This window comes from Bos indicus x Bos taurus, chromosome 24, assembly GCF_003369695.1.
Source record: "Bos indicus x Bos taurus breed Angus x Brahman F1 hybrid chromosome 24, Bos_hybrid_MaternalHap_v2.0, whole genome shotgun sequence".
Lineage (NCBI taxonomy): Eukaryota > Metazoa > Chordata > Mammalia > Artiodactyla > Bovidae > Bos > Bos indicus x Bos taurus.
The window spans coordinates 49,640,549-49,658,941 of record NC_040099.1 but is presented as its reverse complement, the minus strand read 5'-3'; the positions used below and the strand labels follow the sequence as shown (position 1 = coordinate 49,658,941).

The 18,393-nt window shown below is 53.2% G+C and overlaps 1 protein-coding gene across 2 annotated transcripts in view; it reads left to right on the top strand.

The window, feature by feature from the left end:
* Window positions 1–18,393, top strand: part of MYO5B (myosin VB) — a 334,782-nt gene that overhangs the window by 295,517 nt on the left and 20,872 nt on the right. The window contains exons 27-31 of one of the 2 annotated variants that reach the window (XM_027526145.1): window positions 1,401–1,466; window positions 3,128–3,370; window positions 4,236–4,336; window positions 10,918–10,995; window positions 14,928–15,126. In XM_027526145.1, the coding sequence (XP_027381946.1) occupies window positions 1,401–1,466; window positions 3,128–3,370; window positions 4,236–4,336; window positions 10,918–10,995; window positions 14,928–15,126 (687 nt within the window). The remainder of the gene's footprint in view (window positions 1–1,400; window positions 1,467–3,127; window positions 3,371–4,235; window positions 4,337–10,917; window positions 10,996–14,927; window positions 15,127–18,393) is intronic. The other variant, XM_027526146.1, reaches the window with a different exon arrangement.

The window sequence follows — 18,393 nt, the reverse complement described above, 5'->3', positions numbered from 1 at the left end:
CACCAGTGCAGGCCTCTCCCCAGGGCAGCAAGTCATAAGCTGACCCTGAGTGGTCACAGCCCCACCCCTGGGGATGCTGGGAGACGAAGCAGAGGCTGGGACCCTGGAGAGCTGCTTTCCTAGGTCACAGGCTGGAAACCATGGAGCCAGTGTCACTGTCCTTGACCTCAAAGGGGCTGCAGGAGGGGCTCAGATCCAGCCCTTTCCTCCCAGCCTGGGACACACCTCCTCTGTCGACAGCTGGACTTCAGGCTGCCAGCACTATGTATAATCTAATTAAGTTCTGTCAGGTTTAACTCCCTAAACCCTCTCATTCATGGACCATCACCAACTACTTGAGATCACCCCAAGCAGTTAACCCTTTACAGAGGTTTGTCTACCCCTTCTCAGTGGACAAGTCAAGTCCAAGAGCTGCCAGACAATTCCAAGAGTCATTGGCTCAGCTGAGTCCTAATGGGCGAGTATTCCTGTGGTTGTCATCGACAATCCCAGGGGTGCAGCTGTGATGTCAGACCGTACCCACGGTGCTCTGCGTGGGCCAGCTGGCTCACTGCCTGTCGTAGGGTCTTATAAGGACCTGGAGGAAGCATACTTCTCTACAAGGTGCTCACAGTAACTTAGCTGGGAAAACAGACGGTTCATGTGCACACACATCCCCCAAACAAGCTTAGAGGAGCTCGTCAACCTCGTGATAAGTACAGAATTATTATGCTAACCTTCTTAGTAAGCACGCAAGTCTGACGGTGTTAGTTTTGTAGGGCTGCTGAAACAAAGTACCACAAACTAGATGGCTGAAAACAACATGAATTTATCCTCTCATGGCTCTGAGCCCAGAAGTCAAAAATTCAGTGGTCAGCAGAGCGGTGCTTTCCTAAGGGCTCTTGGGAGATGACCCCAGTCTCTGCCCGCATCTTCAGGTCATGTGGCACTCCTCCCTGTGTGGGTTTCTTTTTCTCTCCTCATAAGGACCCCAGTCATATCCGACTAGGGACCATCCTAATGACCTCATCTTGACCTGCTCACATCTGCAAGGGCCTGTTTCCAAAGGGGATGACATTCACAGGCACCAGGGGTTAGGACTTTAGTGTATCTTTTTAGCAGACATGGTTCAACCCATAACAGTATGATTTGTATTCAACCTGTAGGTGCTCATGAAGATCATGTGAACGAAGTTATGTAGGGGATGTGGGCAGGCAGGAAGGGGTTATTTACGAAGAACTCTGTGGTGACCTAAGGTAGGAAGCTGCACTTTGGAGGCAGAAAGGAGACGGACACACGGAGGGTGAGGGTGCTGGGTTCACGAGGAAGGGTCAAGCCCCTCCTGACCATGGAGGGAGGTCCTCCTGGGGAGCAGCTGGCCTGTGGCCCGTGCTCACCTCTCTGCCTCGTTATCCACACAGGCGGAACAACCAAGCAATGACTCAGATTTGGACCAGGATGCAGATCTAGCCTACAACAGTCTGAAGGTAAGATTCTTGGAAGACAAGCTTCCTTGAACTGCCCCTGTGGAGGCCTGGTGATGACTTGGGCGGCAGCAAAGCCTCCTGAGCTCTCATCTGCTCTAAGTGGGGCCATCAGCACAGTTTCCTCTTCCTGCGTTTGTTTCTTCATCTTCAATGAGGGAAAATTTGTATGGTGGCTCAGATGGCAAAGAATCTGCCTGCCATGCAGGAGCCCTGGGTTCTATTCCTGGGTCAGGAAGATCCCCTGGAGAAAGGAATGGCTACCACTCCAGTATTCTTGCCTGGAGAAAATCCCATGGATAAGAGGAGCCTGGCAGGGTTGCAAAGAGTCAGACACGACTGAGCGACTAACAGATGTCCTCCATGAAACTATATATGCTAATAGGAAATGTTCCCTCTATACAACACCCCCGGCCCAAAATTTGCCAGTTTTCCACACCAAACAATTCTCCAGTTCTCTGTGGACACCAACTAGGTGTCCTTCAGTTAAATTCAGTTCCGGTACAAACTACTGAGAGTTGACAGAGAAATGCCCACGTGGGCAGTGGAGTGGTGGGAAGGACCCTGTACCAGCCTCGGAATTCACCTTCTCTGCTCCACCCTCAGTTTCCTCATTCATTAAAGAAAGGGGTTATGCCCAGTGATCTCCCAGCTCTGTGATCCTATGGCTCTGTAACAAGTGTGCAACCAATGCCCGCTTATCCATGTTCTTGGTTTTCTCTGGGAAACTTTGAATTCCATGTATTCCAGGACCCTGTCAGCAATTTATATAAAATTATCAGACTTTAAATTGCCTGACTTCATCTTAAACACAAAGTTAAATATTTTGCCTTGAAATTTTAAATACATTCCAAAATTGAGTTTCAGTAGTATTCTTGACTCTGTACATAGGCAATTTTTTTCTCTGCTAGCACTGGCAGTTGGTGGCTTTCTGTATGACCAAACCAATGTTCTTGGTCTCTTCTCCAAAACACCAGTCCGTGTGATGCTCCTTTGAAGATGGGGGCAGAGAGGCCCCTCTAGACAAATAAATTTAGGACATTGTGGTTTAGTCGCTAAGTCATGTCTGACTCTCATGATCCCCATGGGGTGTAGCCCACCAGGCTCCTCTGTCCAGTGAATTTCCCAGATAAAAATACTGGAGTGGTTGCCATTTCCTTCTCCAGGGGATCTTCCAGATCCAGGGATCGAACCCGGGTCTCCTGCATTGCAGGCAGATTCTTTACTGACTGAGCCACCAGGGTTAGGATAACCTTTTGTAAAGTCAAAAAATATATTAACATATTAGGGTTCCAGGAAGTCCTCTGTTAACATGTGGACACTTTAACCCAGTGCTTCCATGAAGAAAGATTTTGTAGCTGGACGCATCTAGAAATACGAACCCTGCTGAATCACTTAGAGGCATGCGACCCTAGTAGGGGTATCATGTCGGATCCTTAGTACCAATAGCTCTGGGTTGTGGTTTCAAGTTCAGGCCCAGACTTTGACCTCTTGCTGACATAGTCAGAACCTCTCTGTGGCCCGACATTAAAATGGGAAGGTTAGTGTTAGCTTCCCAGGCGGGCAAGGCTGGTGATCAAGGAAGGTGGTGGAGGAGGAAGCCCTCCTGGGAAGGGTGCCCTGACCCCAGGGAGTGACAGGGGTGTTGCTGGGCCGCCTCCCAGAGGCAGGAGCTGGAGTCGGAGAACAAGAAGCTGAAGAATGAGCTGAACGAGCTGAGGAAAGCCGTGGCCGACCAAGCCTCGGAGCACAGCCCGGCTGCCGCCGGCACCCCCGACAGCTACAGCCTCCTGCTGAACCAGCTCCGGGTGGCCAACGAGGAGCTGGAGGTGCGCAAGGAGGAGGTTCTCATCCTGCGGACCCAGATCGTGAGCGCCGACCAGCGCCGCCTGGCGGGCAAGGGCTCGGTGAGGAGGGGCCCGCGGGCCAGTGCGGGGAGAGGTGCTTTCCTTAGGTGTCTTCACCCGGGAGGGTCTTCAACCTACAAGACCAGAGTCTTTTACTCTAGAGTTGGCTCTAAAAGTAGAGCAAGCTACCTGCTGTCCTCCCAGCATGACTTCATGGGAGACTTTGCTGGAAGCTTCTTGAATCCTCTGAAGTTACTCGATAGGAGCACGTTCATACTCGATAGGAGCACGTTCAGAAGGAACGAGGCGCAGAAGCAGAGCGCACCTGGGCCACAGCCTGAGCAGCTCCCCTTGCCTGCCTTTTCACCTTAGGCCTTGTCCCTTGTTACTTTGTTACCTAGGTGGAGAAAGTCTTTCCTCTCTCTCTTAGCCTCCCAGGGTGACAAGTCAAATGCAGCATTTGTTCCTAATGTTTCTGCCTCCTGCACAGATTGAGGAGCAGGAATGGAGGGGCCAGGGGCCGCCTGGGCTGCCCTGGGCGTGGGCCTAGGGTGTGGTGGGGCAGGTGTGTGAGCAGCACTATTTGTGAGGGATGTCACACCGCGACAGACTTCGGCTGTGTCCTCTGCATTCGGGGAGCTTTCTCCTCCAGGGACATCTTGCCTCCCTCCACCCCATCATACCAGCCCCCCCCCCGCTCTGCACTCGCTGTCTTTCACAGCCAGGCCTTATTGCTCCCTGACTCTCCCCATGTGATTCTAAAATCTCATTCCTGCCAGGGATTAACTCCTGTTATCTGAAGTCTTCCTGGGCCTTCATCTTTTCCCAAAGGCTCATTTTTTTTTCCACCTCTGTGTATGAAGTCATTTCATGACAGTTATTCGTATAACCAGAGTTCTTTCTCTCTTAATCGGGCATCTCCTAGGAGCCAAACATCAATGCCCGAACCAGTTGGCCGAACAGCGAGAAGCACGTGGATCAGGAAGATGCCATCGAGGCCTATCACGGGGTCTGCCAGACTAACAGGTAAGCCCCACCTCTCAGTGACTGCGCCTGGGGGAGGCGATCAGGCAGGGGCCCTGCCCAGCCTGGCACATGAGGCCCCTCCTCAAGCACTGACCATGTGCTCGGTATTGGTTATTATAGGAGATAAGTGGGGAGGAGTGGAGTCGGTGAGTCCCATGCACTGAAGTAGCCCACTGTTAGCGTCAGGAAGACTCCAGTGAACACCCCTGGAGCATCTAGAACCCAGATCCTCTGAAAAGCCCTGGGGAAAGGAGCTTCCCCAGGGAGGCTCGACAGGAGCAGAGGGAGGCCTGACTGGGAGTGACTTCTGTAGAAACGGGAACAGGCGTCAAGTGAGCCTGCCTGAGTGGTAGCAGGGAGCCTGCCGCAGCTGCTTGCTGCCGTGCTACCGTCTTCACCAGCCTGGCTGGTGAACAAATGTGACGGTGGGCCCTGTGCCCTGTCATTTAGGACATGGAACCCACGCCAGGCCCTGCAGAGGTTGGATGGGAGACTCTGACCACTGCCGGATTGGCTAAAGTGAGATTTCCCAGGACTTCAGTGAACTGACCACCTTTGGTTCCCTCTCAAGGATGAGCTACCCAGGATTAAGGCAAAAGAGAGTGGCCGAGAGAGGCAGAGGACCCGGGGTGGAGCAGGGCCCTGGCGGTAGCACACCCGAGCACACGAGAGGGTGCACGGAGGATCTGTCTGCTCACCAGCTCTTGAGTGACAGCGCTCAGTTTCCTCGTCTGACCTGGGGACAGTCTTAGCAGCCTGCCGCACAGGGTGACTGGGATAGGCAAGTTCGTCCGTGCGTAGCTGAGTGGTGCCTGCCTGTGAAAGCGTGCAATTAGCAGTGTCGGTGTAGAAACTGTTAATAGTTGCGCCTCCTTCTGCCTCTCTGGGCGCTTGTGTCAAGTTGGAACTGGCCCTTTCCCCTGGCCACCTTTCTCTCTCCCTGAATGTTGATCAGTCACTAAGCATTTATTCAAAATTGCAGAAAGTGGAAGTTGTCAGCAGGGGGCCCTGGGAATGCGTGGTGAACTGTTGGTAGGAAAGTCGCTGAATGACGTGAGGACTTCCCAGGGCTTTGATTCCCGGTCTCCTCATCTAGCTCCTCTTTCGGCCCATGACGAAGCTGAGCAGCTCAGGCCACACAGCAGGCCCGTAGCTGAGTCAGGGTGGAAGGCGAAAGGCTGGACTGCTTCCAGCCGACTGCATAGGCTATACGAAGGTAAAGGTATTCTCTCAGGCCCCCAGGAGGAAACCGTTTATTTCAAGAGAGCCATAATTCTTTTCCATAAAGGAAGGAAAAAAGAAAATGAAAGTGAATTTCTGCATGCCAAAACTGCAGGCAAGATTTACTCATTTTAAATTATCTTGGATGAAGATAAGAAATGAGATGAATAAGAAAAAGGAGCACAGATGACATTTAAAAAAATGTTTTTAAAAAAAAGAAGAAAACAGGGAGCTTGGTCCTGATGGCGGAGTGGGAGTATCTTTCTGATCTCCCTTTTTATTCATCTAGATGGTTTGTCAGAGTCCCAAGTCAAGGTTTTCCCAGGGCATGCTTAATACCCTGGATTCGTCTTCCTTTACAGCAATGATAATGATGGTGATAAAATAAAAATAGCTTTCCTTATATCTTAAAATAATTCCGTACCCAGCAAGCCCAGGGTACAATAGGGAACTAAGAGCCTGTGACACCGAGTTAAGTACAGAAGGGAGCCGCTGCCTCCAGGAGGGGAAGCCAGGGGAACCGGTTCTCCAGGTGCCTGGAAGGGACGTCAGTGGGTTTGTCAGTCTTCTTGAGTCCCAGCGGTCAGGGAGGACAGCCGTGGGCAGGCAGGCAGGGCCGGAGGATTGGGATCTGATTGCTGGGGCCCAGCCAGCAAGCACATCCTTTCCAGCAAAGGTGCTTTGAAGGCACAGTTGCTCTCGGTCTCCTACCATTTTCCTGTGGTTGAGTGTGTTCTGGCTTAAATGTAAATTGTATTATGCAGGGACAGTTTTGGAGTTCCGTGGTTGGAAAGTCTGTCCTCTCCCTAGAAAAACTTACACTCGTAACACTGATTTTTTCTTAGGTTTCCAGAGAGAGTGTAGACACACACACACACACACACACACCCCCAACCCGATCACAGCCCCTCCAAGAGCACTGGTTCCCAAGTTCAGAACCTTTTCACTTGCTAACTTTCATAGTCTATAGAGTTACTTTTCTGATCTTTGCCAACTGTGTCTTTTGTCCTCAAATGTAGGTCGAAAAGCCAGTGTTGAGGACCTGCTCTGAGAAGAGCCGCGGGAACAGGCATAGCACGTCTGTCTCCAGATGCTCTCTCATTTTCACATCTGGGGAATTCAGAGAAAACCAGCATCGTTATCAGCATTTTATAAATGGCAGAACAAGAGTAAAGACAGGGCTGGTCCGTGCCCCAGAGATGGGCTGCCACAGACAGGCTGGTGTTTGGAGAGACTGTCTTTTAAGAGCTGTCTGGAGCCAGGTCCATCAGAGGGCTGGGAGACAGAGCTTCCTGCTGCTCTGAGGCTGGCTTGGCCTCTGGGCATGCTGGCGGGGAGGGGCGGTCACAGAGCTACAGGGGGCAGGGGTGTGGGCAGGGCTCAGACCTGGCTCCAGGAACCGGTTCCCTTAGTTTCTGGCAAGTTCCACCCACACCTTGCCAAGGTGGTGGACTCAGGGTGCATTCTTGGACCCTTCCTCAGGTCCCAGGAAACCTCCTCGCAGGCCCCTTCCACCCAGCAGGTGCCGGGAAATGACCGGAGCCCTGGGCATGAGAGCAGCTTCGCCATTGCCACCTGGGCTTGGGCAGCTGGGGGGCGGTGGGGGGGGGCGGTATGTCACCCCCTAAGGGGCCTGTGCAGGAGAATGGAGACCTTGTCCCACCAGGGAGGGGTTTGTGCAGCCACCTTGGGGTGGGGTTGGGGCTTGGAGTTAGGGTTCCTTTAGACTGGAGCCCCAGCAGCTGCAAGCTCTCCTGCTGGGCAGAGTGAAGAAGGGGAACTTGATTATGCTCAGCTTGTCTCACAGACCCAGCTCGGCTGCTCCTGGCTGGAAGCTTTCAGCGTTTTCCTTAACGTTCCCCAAACGCTCTTGGCCCTGAGCCATCAGCACAGTTTGCTATGATTCCACGGCATAACCATACCTGTCCACAAGCAGTTCCCTGCTGCATGGCCAGGCCTGTCTGTGGTCTCAACATCCCTCTCGCTTCTGGTGTTGGGGAGCTATCTTCCATTTCTCAGAGGTCCCAGAATCTCCTGGGCAGTGGGATAGAAAGTCTGGGTGGGAACTAAAGACGGAGCACAAAGCAGTCTTTGTAGAATTGGGACATCGACTGTCTCGGAGCTGGCAGGAACCACGCCTGTTCTGTTCACAGGACAGCAGGCTCTTACACTGGACCAAGGGCTTGCGGTCAGGTCCTGGTTTCCACAGTCTCCACAGAGGCAAAGTCATATTATCCCAGGCCTTTCCTGGTGCACGACTTTACGGTTTTAGGTTGTGTAATTATAGATCTAGAAGAAACTTCCCAGATAATTATGTCAGCTGAGCACTTTCACTTTACACCTGAAGAAACAGGCTCGGGCGTGTGGGTGGCTAGCCCAGGTAGGAGCTTGTTAGCCGAGGGGAGTGGCTGCCATGTCTTGCCACCTCCTGTGTTCGGGGACTCTGCCTGCCTCTTACTCGTGTGTGTGTGTGGCCTCTTTGGGAACAAGGCTCAGCACAGTGAGACATATGAATATCAGTTCAGTTCAGTCGCTCAATCGTGTCCGACTCTTTGCGACCCCGTGGACTGCAGCACGCCAGGCCTCCCTGTCCATCACCAACTCCCAGAGCTTACTCAAACTCATGTCCATTGTGTCGGTGATGCCATTCAACCATCTCATCCTCTGTCGTCCCCTTCTCCTCCCGCCTTCAATCTTGCCCAGCATCAGGAATGATATTAAGTGACATGAAGGACTTAAAACATTTAAGAAGTCAATTCCTGTGAGTTTGTTTGGGGTTTTCCTTATTAGGCCACCAGGTGGCGCTCTCTCCCCAGCTCATCACCCGCCCCCGCCCAGTGGTGTGGAAGGAGGGGAGGCAGACCCCTTCATGGGAAGCAAAAGATAGGCCTGGAGCTGGCTGCTGCTGCTGCTGATAAGTTGCTTCAGTCATGTCCGACTCTGTGCAACCCCAGAGACGGCAGCCCACCAGGCTCCCCCGTCCCTGGGATTCTCCAGGCAAGAACAATGGAGTGGGCTGCCATTTCCTTCTCCAATGCATGAAAGTGAAAAGTGAAAGTGAAGTCACTCAGTCGTGTCCGACTCCTAGCGACCCCATGGACTGCAGCCCACCAGGCTCCTCCGTCCACCGGATTTACCAGGCAAGGATACTGGAGTGGGGTGCCATTGCCTTCTCCGGAGCTGGTTGAGTGGTTCTTAATTTACTTGTGTGCCTGACTTCCGGAGCTCAGTGGATGACTGGGCCGCATGGTTCTCTACTCCAGTCTTTCTGCCCTATGCCTGGTGTGTTATAAGAACGAGGGATGAGACCTTCCTCACCGCAGGGCTCAGCAGCACATGTGGCCCCCTCCCCGAGAGGGGGTCTCCTGGGAGCTGCAGGGGTGAAGGGACCCTCCGAGGCCTGGCAGCCCCTCCTCAGGGTCTGTAGGACCCAGCCAGGAAAGGACCTGAGAGCAAGGCCAGGAGCCCTTGGGTTCTAGCCTGGGTGTCAGTGTCAGGCAGGTAGCCTCCCCCTTGGTGTGTCCACCCGTGTGGAGATGAGATAGTCGGGGATCCCCAGGGGCCCCTTCAGAAATAAACGCTGTGCCCACCTCTGGGCCTGACCCCATGCTGGCCGTCGCTGTGCCTGGAGTTCCTGCTGGTGACCTGCCTTCTGGGTTAAAGCCACTAACACAGCAGCCACCAAAAGGCCCGTGTTCAGTACTAAGGGTTAACACCCGAGAAGGGGAAGGCCTACGCTGTTGACTGCCCCTCTCACACAGCCCAGGCACACGTGGGTGTGCAGGGAGAGTGGGACACACAGGTCAGCTGGGGAGGGGGCGGGGAGCTGGCACGATCTGGGGAAGCCAGGCCTGAGGGAGGTGCTGGGCCCTGACTCAGGGAGGTCCCAGGGCACACACCCAGCTGGCGGGAGGCAAGCGTGGGCAGGAAGCAGAGGCCATGGAGCCTGCCTATCACTAGCGCTCCCTCGGCTAGTTCCAGACACTGCAGAGTCGGGCCTGTGCTGGGTGTGACCAGCTATGCCTGGGAGGCGGCCCACTCGAGCCCTGCCGGGGCTAGGCCCTTCCTCATGAGGAGGAGCTGGGGGGTGTGGGGGAGATGTGACAGGTAGCTGCACCCCCCCAGACCTCACACACATGCTGACCAACAGGGCATCTGGTGGCCAACCACGGACAGAAACGCTCTGGAAACGACTGTCATCTCCTGAGAGTTAGATTGCTGGTCTTGACCGCAAGCAGAGTGGACACAGCTCCCACTTCCTGCTTCCTGCCAGGATTCTGGGGTCCAGCCCACAGGAGCAGGGGCCTCTGGGAACAGGGACGGAGGGGCCGAAGTTGGATGGGGACAGCAGGGCTCTGCCTGCTGCCCGCCACCCAGTGCTGCCAGCCTTCGAGGGTCTCGTGCGTGCCCTGGGCTGGGCAGGGCTGGGGAGTCCATGCTGGGGGAGTCTGTGACACGTGCCTCCCTTCTCGGAGCTGCCTGGCCGTCATTGGGAAAACACAGGGCACACGGAGAGGACAAAGAGCTAGAAAGTCGGAGGCATTGCCCTCCTGCTTTTCCAGTTGAGTAAACTGAAGTGATGCAGTCCGGTCCCAAGGTCAAGGGGAGAAAGTTCACTACTCACGATGCCGGTCACAAAGTTGCTGTTAGCTGTTTCTTGATGCCAGACTGCAGGGAGGGCAGGAGATGAGATGAGTTAATACTTTTGTGCCCTTGAGAAGTGACAGGAAGGGGCCACACGCTGACACACAGGCAGGACAGGTCAGGACAGGTCTGTCCTCGCAGAGCTGGGGTCCCTGCGGCTATGGCCCTGTGGCTCCGTGGATCTGACAGCCGGGAGGCCACCACCCCCGCCCCGCACAGTCAGCCCGTGCTCGTCACCTGCACCGTCCACCCCGCGTGGGTCCTCTCCTCCCTGCCCCGTTGCCTGGCCTCCCCGACTCGCGCTTGCTTTTCCCGGTCATTCTGGTAGAGGGAGGGACGATGAGGGAGCCTCGGTGAACACCTCCACCCAGCCCGTGCTGCTGTGGTTCACAGAGTCATCGGAACAAGTTGACCCTCTTGCTCTGCCTTCAGCAGTGGGTCTTCTGGCTTGGGGCAATCAGAGGCCCCTCGGGAGGGTGCGGGAGCCACTCTCAGGACAGTGACCGGAAGCTGGGAGACTGGAGGGAGATGATGTTTGCAGGAGCCCAGATGCTGGTGATGTGAGGGGTAGGAGGGGGACTGGGCGTTCTGGAACCTTCCCTCCTGCCTTTCCAAGCCTGGCTGCCCTTGTTTCCCTTTCCCCAGCCCTCTGCTGCCCCCCTCTCTCTCTTCCCCATCTACACTGGACGCCCTGTTTTTCTGTCCTTTATTTCTAGCAAGACTGAGGATTGGGGCTACTTGAATGAAGATGGAGAGCTCGGCTTGGCCTACCAAGGCCTAAAGCAAGTTGCCAGGTCAAACGTGTGTCTTTCTTCCCGTGTCTGTTGTTCTGCCTGCTCATGTCTATGCTTGATTATTTTTCAGCTGGAGGGGATGCAAGGGTACAATTCACAGGGGTAGGGCAGGGAGGAGTGTCAGAGGGAAGCCCCTTGCATCGCCGTCTGTCACTTTATGTGGAGGCTGCTTGTTTGCATCAAGACAATGGCTCTTGATGGCTCACTGGAACCTTGAAAACCACCCGGCCCAGCTCCCTCATTCTGTGGGTGAAGGAACAGACTAATCTGCTTAGCAGGCTCTCAGCTCTCTCCTCCTCCTCCAAGTCGCCTCAGTCGTGTCCAACTCTGCGACCCCATAGACGGTGGCAGCCCACCAGGCTCCCCCGTCCCTGGGATTCTGCAGGAACGAACACTGGAGTGGGCTGCCATTTCCTTCTCCAATGCATGAAAGTGAAAAGTGAAAGTGAAGTCGCTCAGTCGTGTCTGACTCCTAGCGACCCCATGGACTGTAGCCCACCAGGCTCCTCAGCTCTCTAGGATGGTGGAAATTTAATTCTGGGATTCCTGAGTCTGTGCTGCTTCTGTGCTCCATTTTGACCATCTTGCGTGCATATCAGCCCAGAGCCCTGGCTACATCTGTGCTGCTGGCCAAGCTCCAGGCAGCCTGCCCTCCAGCACACGTGATAGTCCCCATCGTGGTAACTGCTTGGAGCTCACCCGGGCTGAGCGGCCCGGCCCCAGTGTGCTGCGGTGTCAGCGTGTCGGGCCTCATGCCTTTGGGGTGAGGACACTGGGGCTTGTAGGGAGTGAGGAACTTGCTGCCTGCACGGAAGGTCCGGAATGTGGACCTGGTTCCATTTGCTACCAGAGTCTGAATCTGGCTGTTCGGCCATCAGCCCTGGGGGAGCAGCCTAGCACAGGAGATTAGACAAACCTGCTGCTGCTGCTAAGTCACTTCAGTCGTGTCCGACTCTGTGCGACCCCATGGACTGCAGCCTACCAGGCTTCTCCGTCCATGGGATTCTCCAGGCAAGAATACTGGAGTGGGTTGCCATTTCCTTCTCCAATGCATGAAAGTGGAAAGTGAAAGTGAAGTCACTCAGTCGTGTCTGACTCCTAGCAACCCCATGGACTGCAGCCTACCAGGCTCCTCCATCCATGGGATTTTCCGGGCAACAGTACTGGAGTGGGGTGCCATTGCCTTCTCCCAGACAAACCTAGACAGCATAATTAAATAAGCAAAGACATCACTTTGCCAACAAAGGTCTGTGTTAGTCAAAGCTATGGTTTTTCCAGTAGTCATGTATAGATGTGAGAGTTGGACTATAAAGAAAGCTGAGCGCTGAAGAATTGATGCTTTTGAGCTGTGGTGTTGGAAAAGACTCTTGAGAGTCCCTTGGACAGCAGGGAGATCAAACCAGTCAATCCTTTAAGAAATCAGTCCTGAATATTCATTGGAAGGCCTGATGCTGAAGCTCCAATATTTTGGCCACCTGACGTGAAGAGCCGACTCATGGGAAAAGACCCTGATGCTGGGAAAGATTAAAGGCAGGAGGAGAAGAGGGTAGCAGAGGATGAGATGGTTGGATGGCATCACCGCCTCAATGGACATGAATTTGGGCAAACTCCAGGAAATAGGGACAGGGAGGACAGGAGGTGCTGTAGAGCACGGGTTCACAAAGAGGCAGACGTGACTTAGCAGCAGAGCAGCAACAGGAGGAGCACAGCCTGACCATCATGTCCCGAGTCTGCTGCCAGCACGTGGCCGGCCGCTCAGGGCTTTAGCACAGCGTCACACATCTGAGACTGCCAACAGTAGAGGGGGCGGAGGTCCTCAGGCTTGTTCCCCAGAAGAGAAAACAGGCTCAGCAAGGTGGGGTGAGGGCGATGCCAGCATCCTTGGCCTGATGCTGAGCCAGGGCTGAGCCAGGAACCTAGGGCCTCGAGCACCATCTTCCGAGTTCTGCCTGCCAAGGACATCACAGAGGTCCTGGAGCAGCACGAAGAGTCTTTCTTATTGACAAAAGAAAGTTCAGGTCGGCTGGCTCTCGCGGCCACATGTCTCCTGGCTATGGGTTCAAACTTGGCCCCACCTGTGAGCCACGTGACGTCTGGCTCCATTTTCTCACTGGTAGAATGTGGATCAAAATCAGACCTTCCTTCTCAGGTTGTTGTCAGGAATAAATGCAGGTGAAGCACTCTACACACACCTGGCGTGGAGGAAGCACGGAATAAATACTAGCTGTTACTTGTATTATAACGGCTATTTTGGAGTAAGATCAAATTCCTGCCCCATCTAGACATTTGCTTTATTTTGGGTTGGGAGCGGAAATTGGATGTGCTTTGATATGTAATGAATTTATTAATCGAGTGAAGAAGGCACAGCCCGATGACACATCAGGACACCTGCCCGACCTGCCCTGGGACGTGGCCTCAGACCTGTCTTGGCTTTAGTGGTCTCACCTGCCAGATGAGGTGGCCAGCCTGGGGCTGGGGCAGAGGTTCTCAGACCTTGCACAGAACCCTGGCCGTAAGCTCACTCACAGCACAAAGTGGGAACTGATCGTTTGGGTAGAGTTCCTAGAACCTGAGCGTTCCAGTCTATTTCTCTCATTAAATTTATAGCTTGCTGGTGATTACTTTCAGTTTATCGTAAACCAAGATCGAATGTTATCTAAATATCGTGCGTCCCCTAAAAGTGCTGGCTTAGTTGCCAAGTTATTTTCCACAAAACCCTCATTATTGATTTCCTTTGGTGATGAGTGAGTGACTCGGTCGTCTCCCCGTCATCCATTCATGTCACTTTGCTGAGCTGGCCCCCAGAGCCTAGCGTCACCCCCGATGCTGCTATGGAGCTGACCGGACGTGCGGCTCCGTCCACCTGGGACTTTACAGTGGAGACGTTCCCCTTTCTCTTGCTCCCTCCCGCCTTGGGGCCGTTAGCACCTCCCAGACTGACAGCAGAAATACAGAACCACATGGTACTTCCAGTCAGCATCTTTATCTGCATCCCAGGAAGAGGACGACCCCAGTCAGGAGGTGTTTGATGAAAGTTTCTTTAAATCATTGAGCCCCAGAAGATAGCACCATAGTCACAAAATCAGTAATTAACCTCTTAATGAGGACGCTGCTTCAGAGCCTTCCTTAATTCCTGGCCTTGCAGATGAAATGGGGGTCTCCCAGAATTGCTCCGACTGTTTCCCAAAACTTCTCCCCAACCTTCCCCAGATCTTCTCTAGGTGTTTCTGCCACTTGTCATGACAGCGGTGGATCTTAAACCTCCCCCTGATCATTTGCAATTAGTCTTAGCTTCTGTTTGGACTGTGGAAGAATGTGTATAAAAGGCCAGAGATGAAGTGGCGGGGTGGGGGGGTGGGGTAGGGGAGGAGTTGGTCATAGTGGTTAGGTAAATAAAAAGAATAAAAAAAGAGATCTAATACTTTGCCTTTCTCAAACTTGCAGAGAACCTTCTAAAGGGGAGATATGCAAGTAATACAGTTAGTTCTGTCTACCAGAGTTTTGTCTTAGCAAGGAGATTCTTGTGAACTTCGGGGCAGATATTGACGCTTTTACTGGAAAGATGCTCTAAGAAATGTATTTCTGCTGATCTCTTGACATGGAGACAGTCCCTCAACCCCAGACCACCAGACTGTGCTCAAGAGCGAAGGATGAGGGGATGAGAGTGGTGGCAAGATAGGCCTGAGGTCAGGGGTGCTGTGTTGGACCTTGATCCCCGTCCTGCAAGAGGAAGGCTGGCCTGCTTGCCTGCCCAGCCCCGAGGGCCCGCTTCCCGCCCCCCGCCCCGTGTCCATCCCCCATGGGTCTCATGCAATTGCTGCTGCTGCTGTGTCCCTGCTCGGCTGCTCCCCGTCGCGTGTCGCTCTGTGGCCCCTGTCTGGGGGCGCAGACTCCAGCCCTGCTGTCGTCTGTCCTCCTTCCTCTGGGTGCAGGTTGCTGGAGGCACAGCTGCAGGCCCAGAGCCGCGAGCACGAGGAGGAGGTGGACAATCTCAAGGCCCAGCTGGAGGCCCTGAAGGAGGAGATGGACAGACAGCAGCAGACCTTCTGCCAGACCCTGCTGCTCTCCCCAGAGGCCCAGGTGGAGTTCGGCATCCAGCAGGAGATGTCTCGGCTCACCAACGAGAACCTGGTGAGTCCCCGCGCCACGCGGGGCCCGGCCCTGGGAGGTCACGCTCTCAAAGCAAAGGGGACCAGTGGTGGCCTTTCACCAGACAGACAACGTTCATGTCTTTGGCCCTATGGCAGGAACAGAGAGTCTAGAACTCTCCCGCCAGCAAGAATGCAGAGCTGTTTTGTTTGTCTGTTAACATGTAACTAGCCTCCTGAAAATTTAGCAGCCCTTCTGGAAGAGCTTCCAGGTCATGCAGGTCAGGAATTCTGGCAGGGCCCAGTGAGGGCGGCTCATCTCTGCTCCACTGTGGTTGGAGGGGGCCAGAGGATGCAAGGCACCCCCAGTCCCAGGTCTGAGGCCTCAGTTTCCCTCCCGGGGTCTGCTCTCTGCTGTTTCCATGGCAACTGACTTCCAAGAGGATGAGGTGGAGGCCTCTTAAGATCTAGTTCCAGAACTGGCCCAGGGTCACTTCTTCCACCTTCTGTGGACCAGGGCAGCTCTGGGCAGATTGAGTGGTGGGCGGACTCCCCACTCTTGCTCGGAGGGGCAGTGGGGAGAGTGGTCGGTGGCCCTCCTGGCAGACAGTCATCGAATGAGCCTGGGCAAAGGCCAGAGAAATGAGTCTCTGTTCTCAGAGATCTCAGGCGGGTGGGGGAAGCAAGATGGAAAAAAAGAAGAGGAGGAGAAATAAGATGTTGTTTCCAGAAACCCAGTTCTACATGGGAATAACAAATACTACAGAAAAAGGGTTGTGGGGGAGGCTTGAAATGAGGCAGGAGGCATGAAAGGGATGTCGCCCCTGCCGATGGGCAGAGAGGAGGAGGAGGAGGGAGGAGCCCAGATGTCTTCCGAGGCTCCACAGTCGCGTCGCTGTTGTGTCACAGAGTCCGTAGTGGTCACGGAGCTCCTGCGGGGACGGGGTGACATTAATGCGGTGCCAGGTGCTGGGGCCGTGGCTGCTGGGAGTCTGGCAGCCCCTGAGGGGCCCCAGCCAAGGGCCTGTTTGGCTTCTGGGCCCCAGGTAGCCTTGCTGGCCTTTGGGCTTGTCCAGCAGACGCCTCTCCAAGGCAGTCACGTGCCTTCACCCGTCTGTTCCTTCCCCAGGGCACCGCCCAGCCACCTGGGGCCCTGGAGGCTGAGGGTCTCCTGGGTGTTGCCGTGACAACCAGAGGAGGCGAGGCCTAGAGGACTGAGGCTCAGGCAGGGCGCCAGGCAGCCTGAGCAGGGAGGAGACTGCCATCTAAACTGAGAGAACGCTCTGACCCATCCCCTGCTTTGTGGGTCCAGACTGGGAAGCAGCGGGGGTGGGAGGTGAGGGAGCTCCTACTGGAGCGGGAGCCTGGCCTCCTCATTGGCGGCCTGATTCGCCGGGTGCCAGGACCACCACCCCACCCCCCTCCGCCCCTCCCTCCAGGGTGGGATTAGATGTGTTCTAATCACACTGCTGAAATGCAGTACTTGGATGCAATCTCAAAAACAACAGAATGATCTCTGTTCGTTTCCAAGGCAAACCATTCAATATTACAGTAATCCAAGTCTATGCCCAAACCAGTAACGCTGAAGAAGCTGAAGTTGAACTGTTCTATGAAGACCTACAAGACCTTTTAGAACTAACACCCAAAAAGATGTCCTTTTCATTATAGGGGACTGGAATGCAAAAGTAGGAAGTCAAGAAACACCTGGAGTAACAGGCAAATTTGGCCTTGGATTATGGAATGAAGCAGGGCAAAGACTAATAGAGTTTTGCCAAGAAAATGCACTGGTCATAACAAACACCCTCTTCCAACAACACAAGAGAAGACTCTACACATGGACATCACCAGATGGTCAACACCGAAATCAGACTGATTATATTCTTTGCAGCCAAAGATGGAGAAGCTCTATACAGTCAACAAGCCTTGACCCGAAAGCCTTCCTCAGCGATCAATGCAAAGAAATAGAGGAAAACAACAGAATGGGAAAGACTAGACATCTCTTCAAGAATGTTAGAGATACCAAGGGAACATTTCATACAAAGATGGGCTCGATAAAGGACAGAAATGGTATGGACTTAACAAAAGCAGAAGATATTAAGAAGAAGTGGCAAGAATACACAGAAGAACTGTACAAAAAAGATCTTCACGACCCAAATAATCACGATGGTGTGATCACTCACCTAGAGCCAGACATCCTGGAATGTGAAGTCAAGTGGGCCTTAGGAAGCATCACTACGAACAAAGCTAGCGGAGGTGATGGAATCCAGTTGAGCTATTTCAAATCCTTAAAGATTATGCTGTGAAAGTGCTGCACTCAATATGCCAGCAAGTTTGGAAAACTCAGCAGTGGCCACAGGACTGGAAAAGGTCAGTTTTCATTCCAATCCCAAAGAAAGGCAATGCCAAGGAATGCTCAAACTACCGCACAGTTGCACTCATCTCACACGCTAGTAAAGTAATGCTCAAAATTCTCCAAGCCAGGCTTCAGCAATACGTGAACTATGAAATTCCAGCTGTTCAAGCTGGTTTTAGAAAAGGCAGAGGAACCAGAGATCAAATTGCCAACATCCACTGGATCATCGAAAAAGCAAGAGAGTTCCAGAAAAACATCTATTTCTGCTTTCTTGACTATGCCAAAGCCTTTGACTGTGTGGATCACAATAAACTGTGGAAAATTCTTAAAGAGATGGGAATACCAGACCACCTGACCTGCCTCTTGAGAAATTTGTATGCAGGTCAGGAAGCAACAGTTAGAACTGGACATGGAATAACAGACTGGTTCCAAATAGGAAAAGGAGTACGTCAAGGCTGTATATTGTCACCCTGTTTATTTAACTTATATGCAGAGTACATCATGAGAAATGCTGGGCTGGAAGAGGCACAAGCTGGAATCAAGATTGCCGGGAGAAATATCAATAACCTCAGATATGCAGATGACACCACCCTATGGCAGAAAGTGAAGAAGAACTAAAAAGCCTCTTGATGAAGGTGAAAGAGGAGAGTGAAAAAGTTGGCTAAAATCTCAGCATTCAGAAAACGAAGATCATGGCATCTGGTCCCATCACTTCATGGGAAATAGATGGGGAAACAGTGGAAACAGTGTCAGACTTTGTTTTTTGGGGCTCCAAAATCACTGCAGATGGTGACTGCAGCCATGAAATTAAAAGACACTTACTCCTTGGAAGAAAAGTTATGACCAACCTAGATAGCATATAGAAAAGCAGAGATATTACTTTGCCAACAAAGGTTTGTCTAGTCAAGGCTGTGGTTTATCCAGTGGTCATGTATGGATGTTAGAGTTGGACTGTGA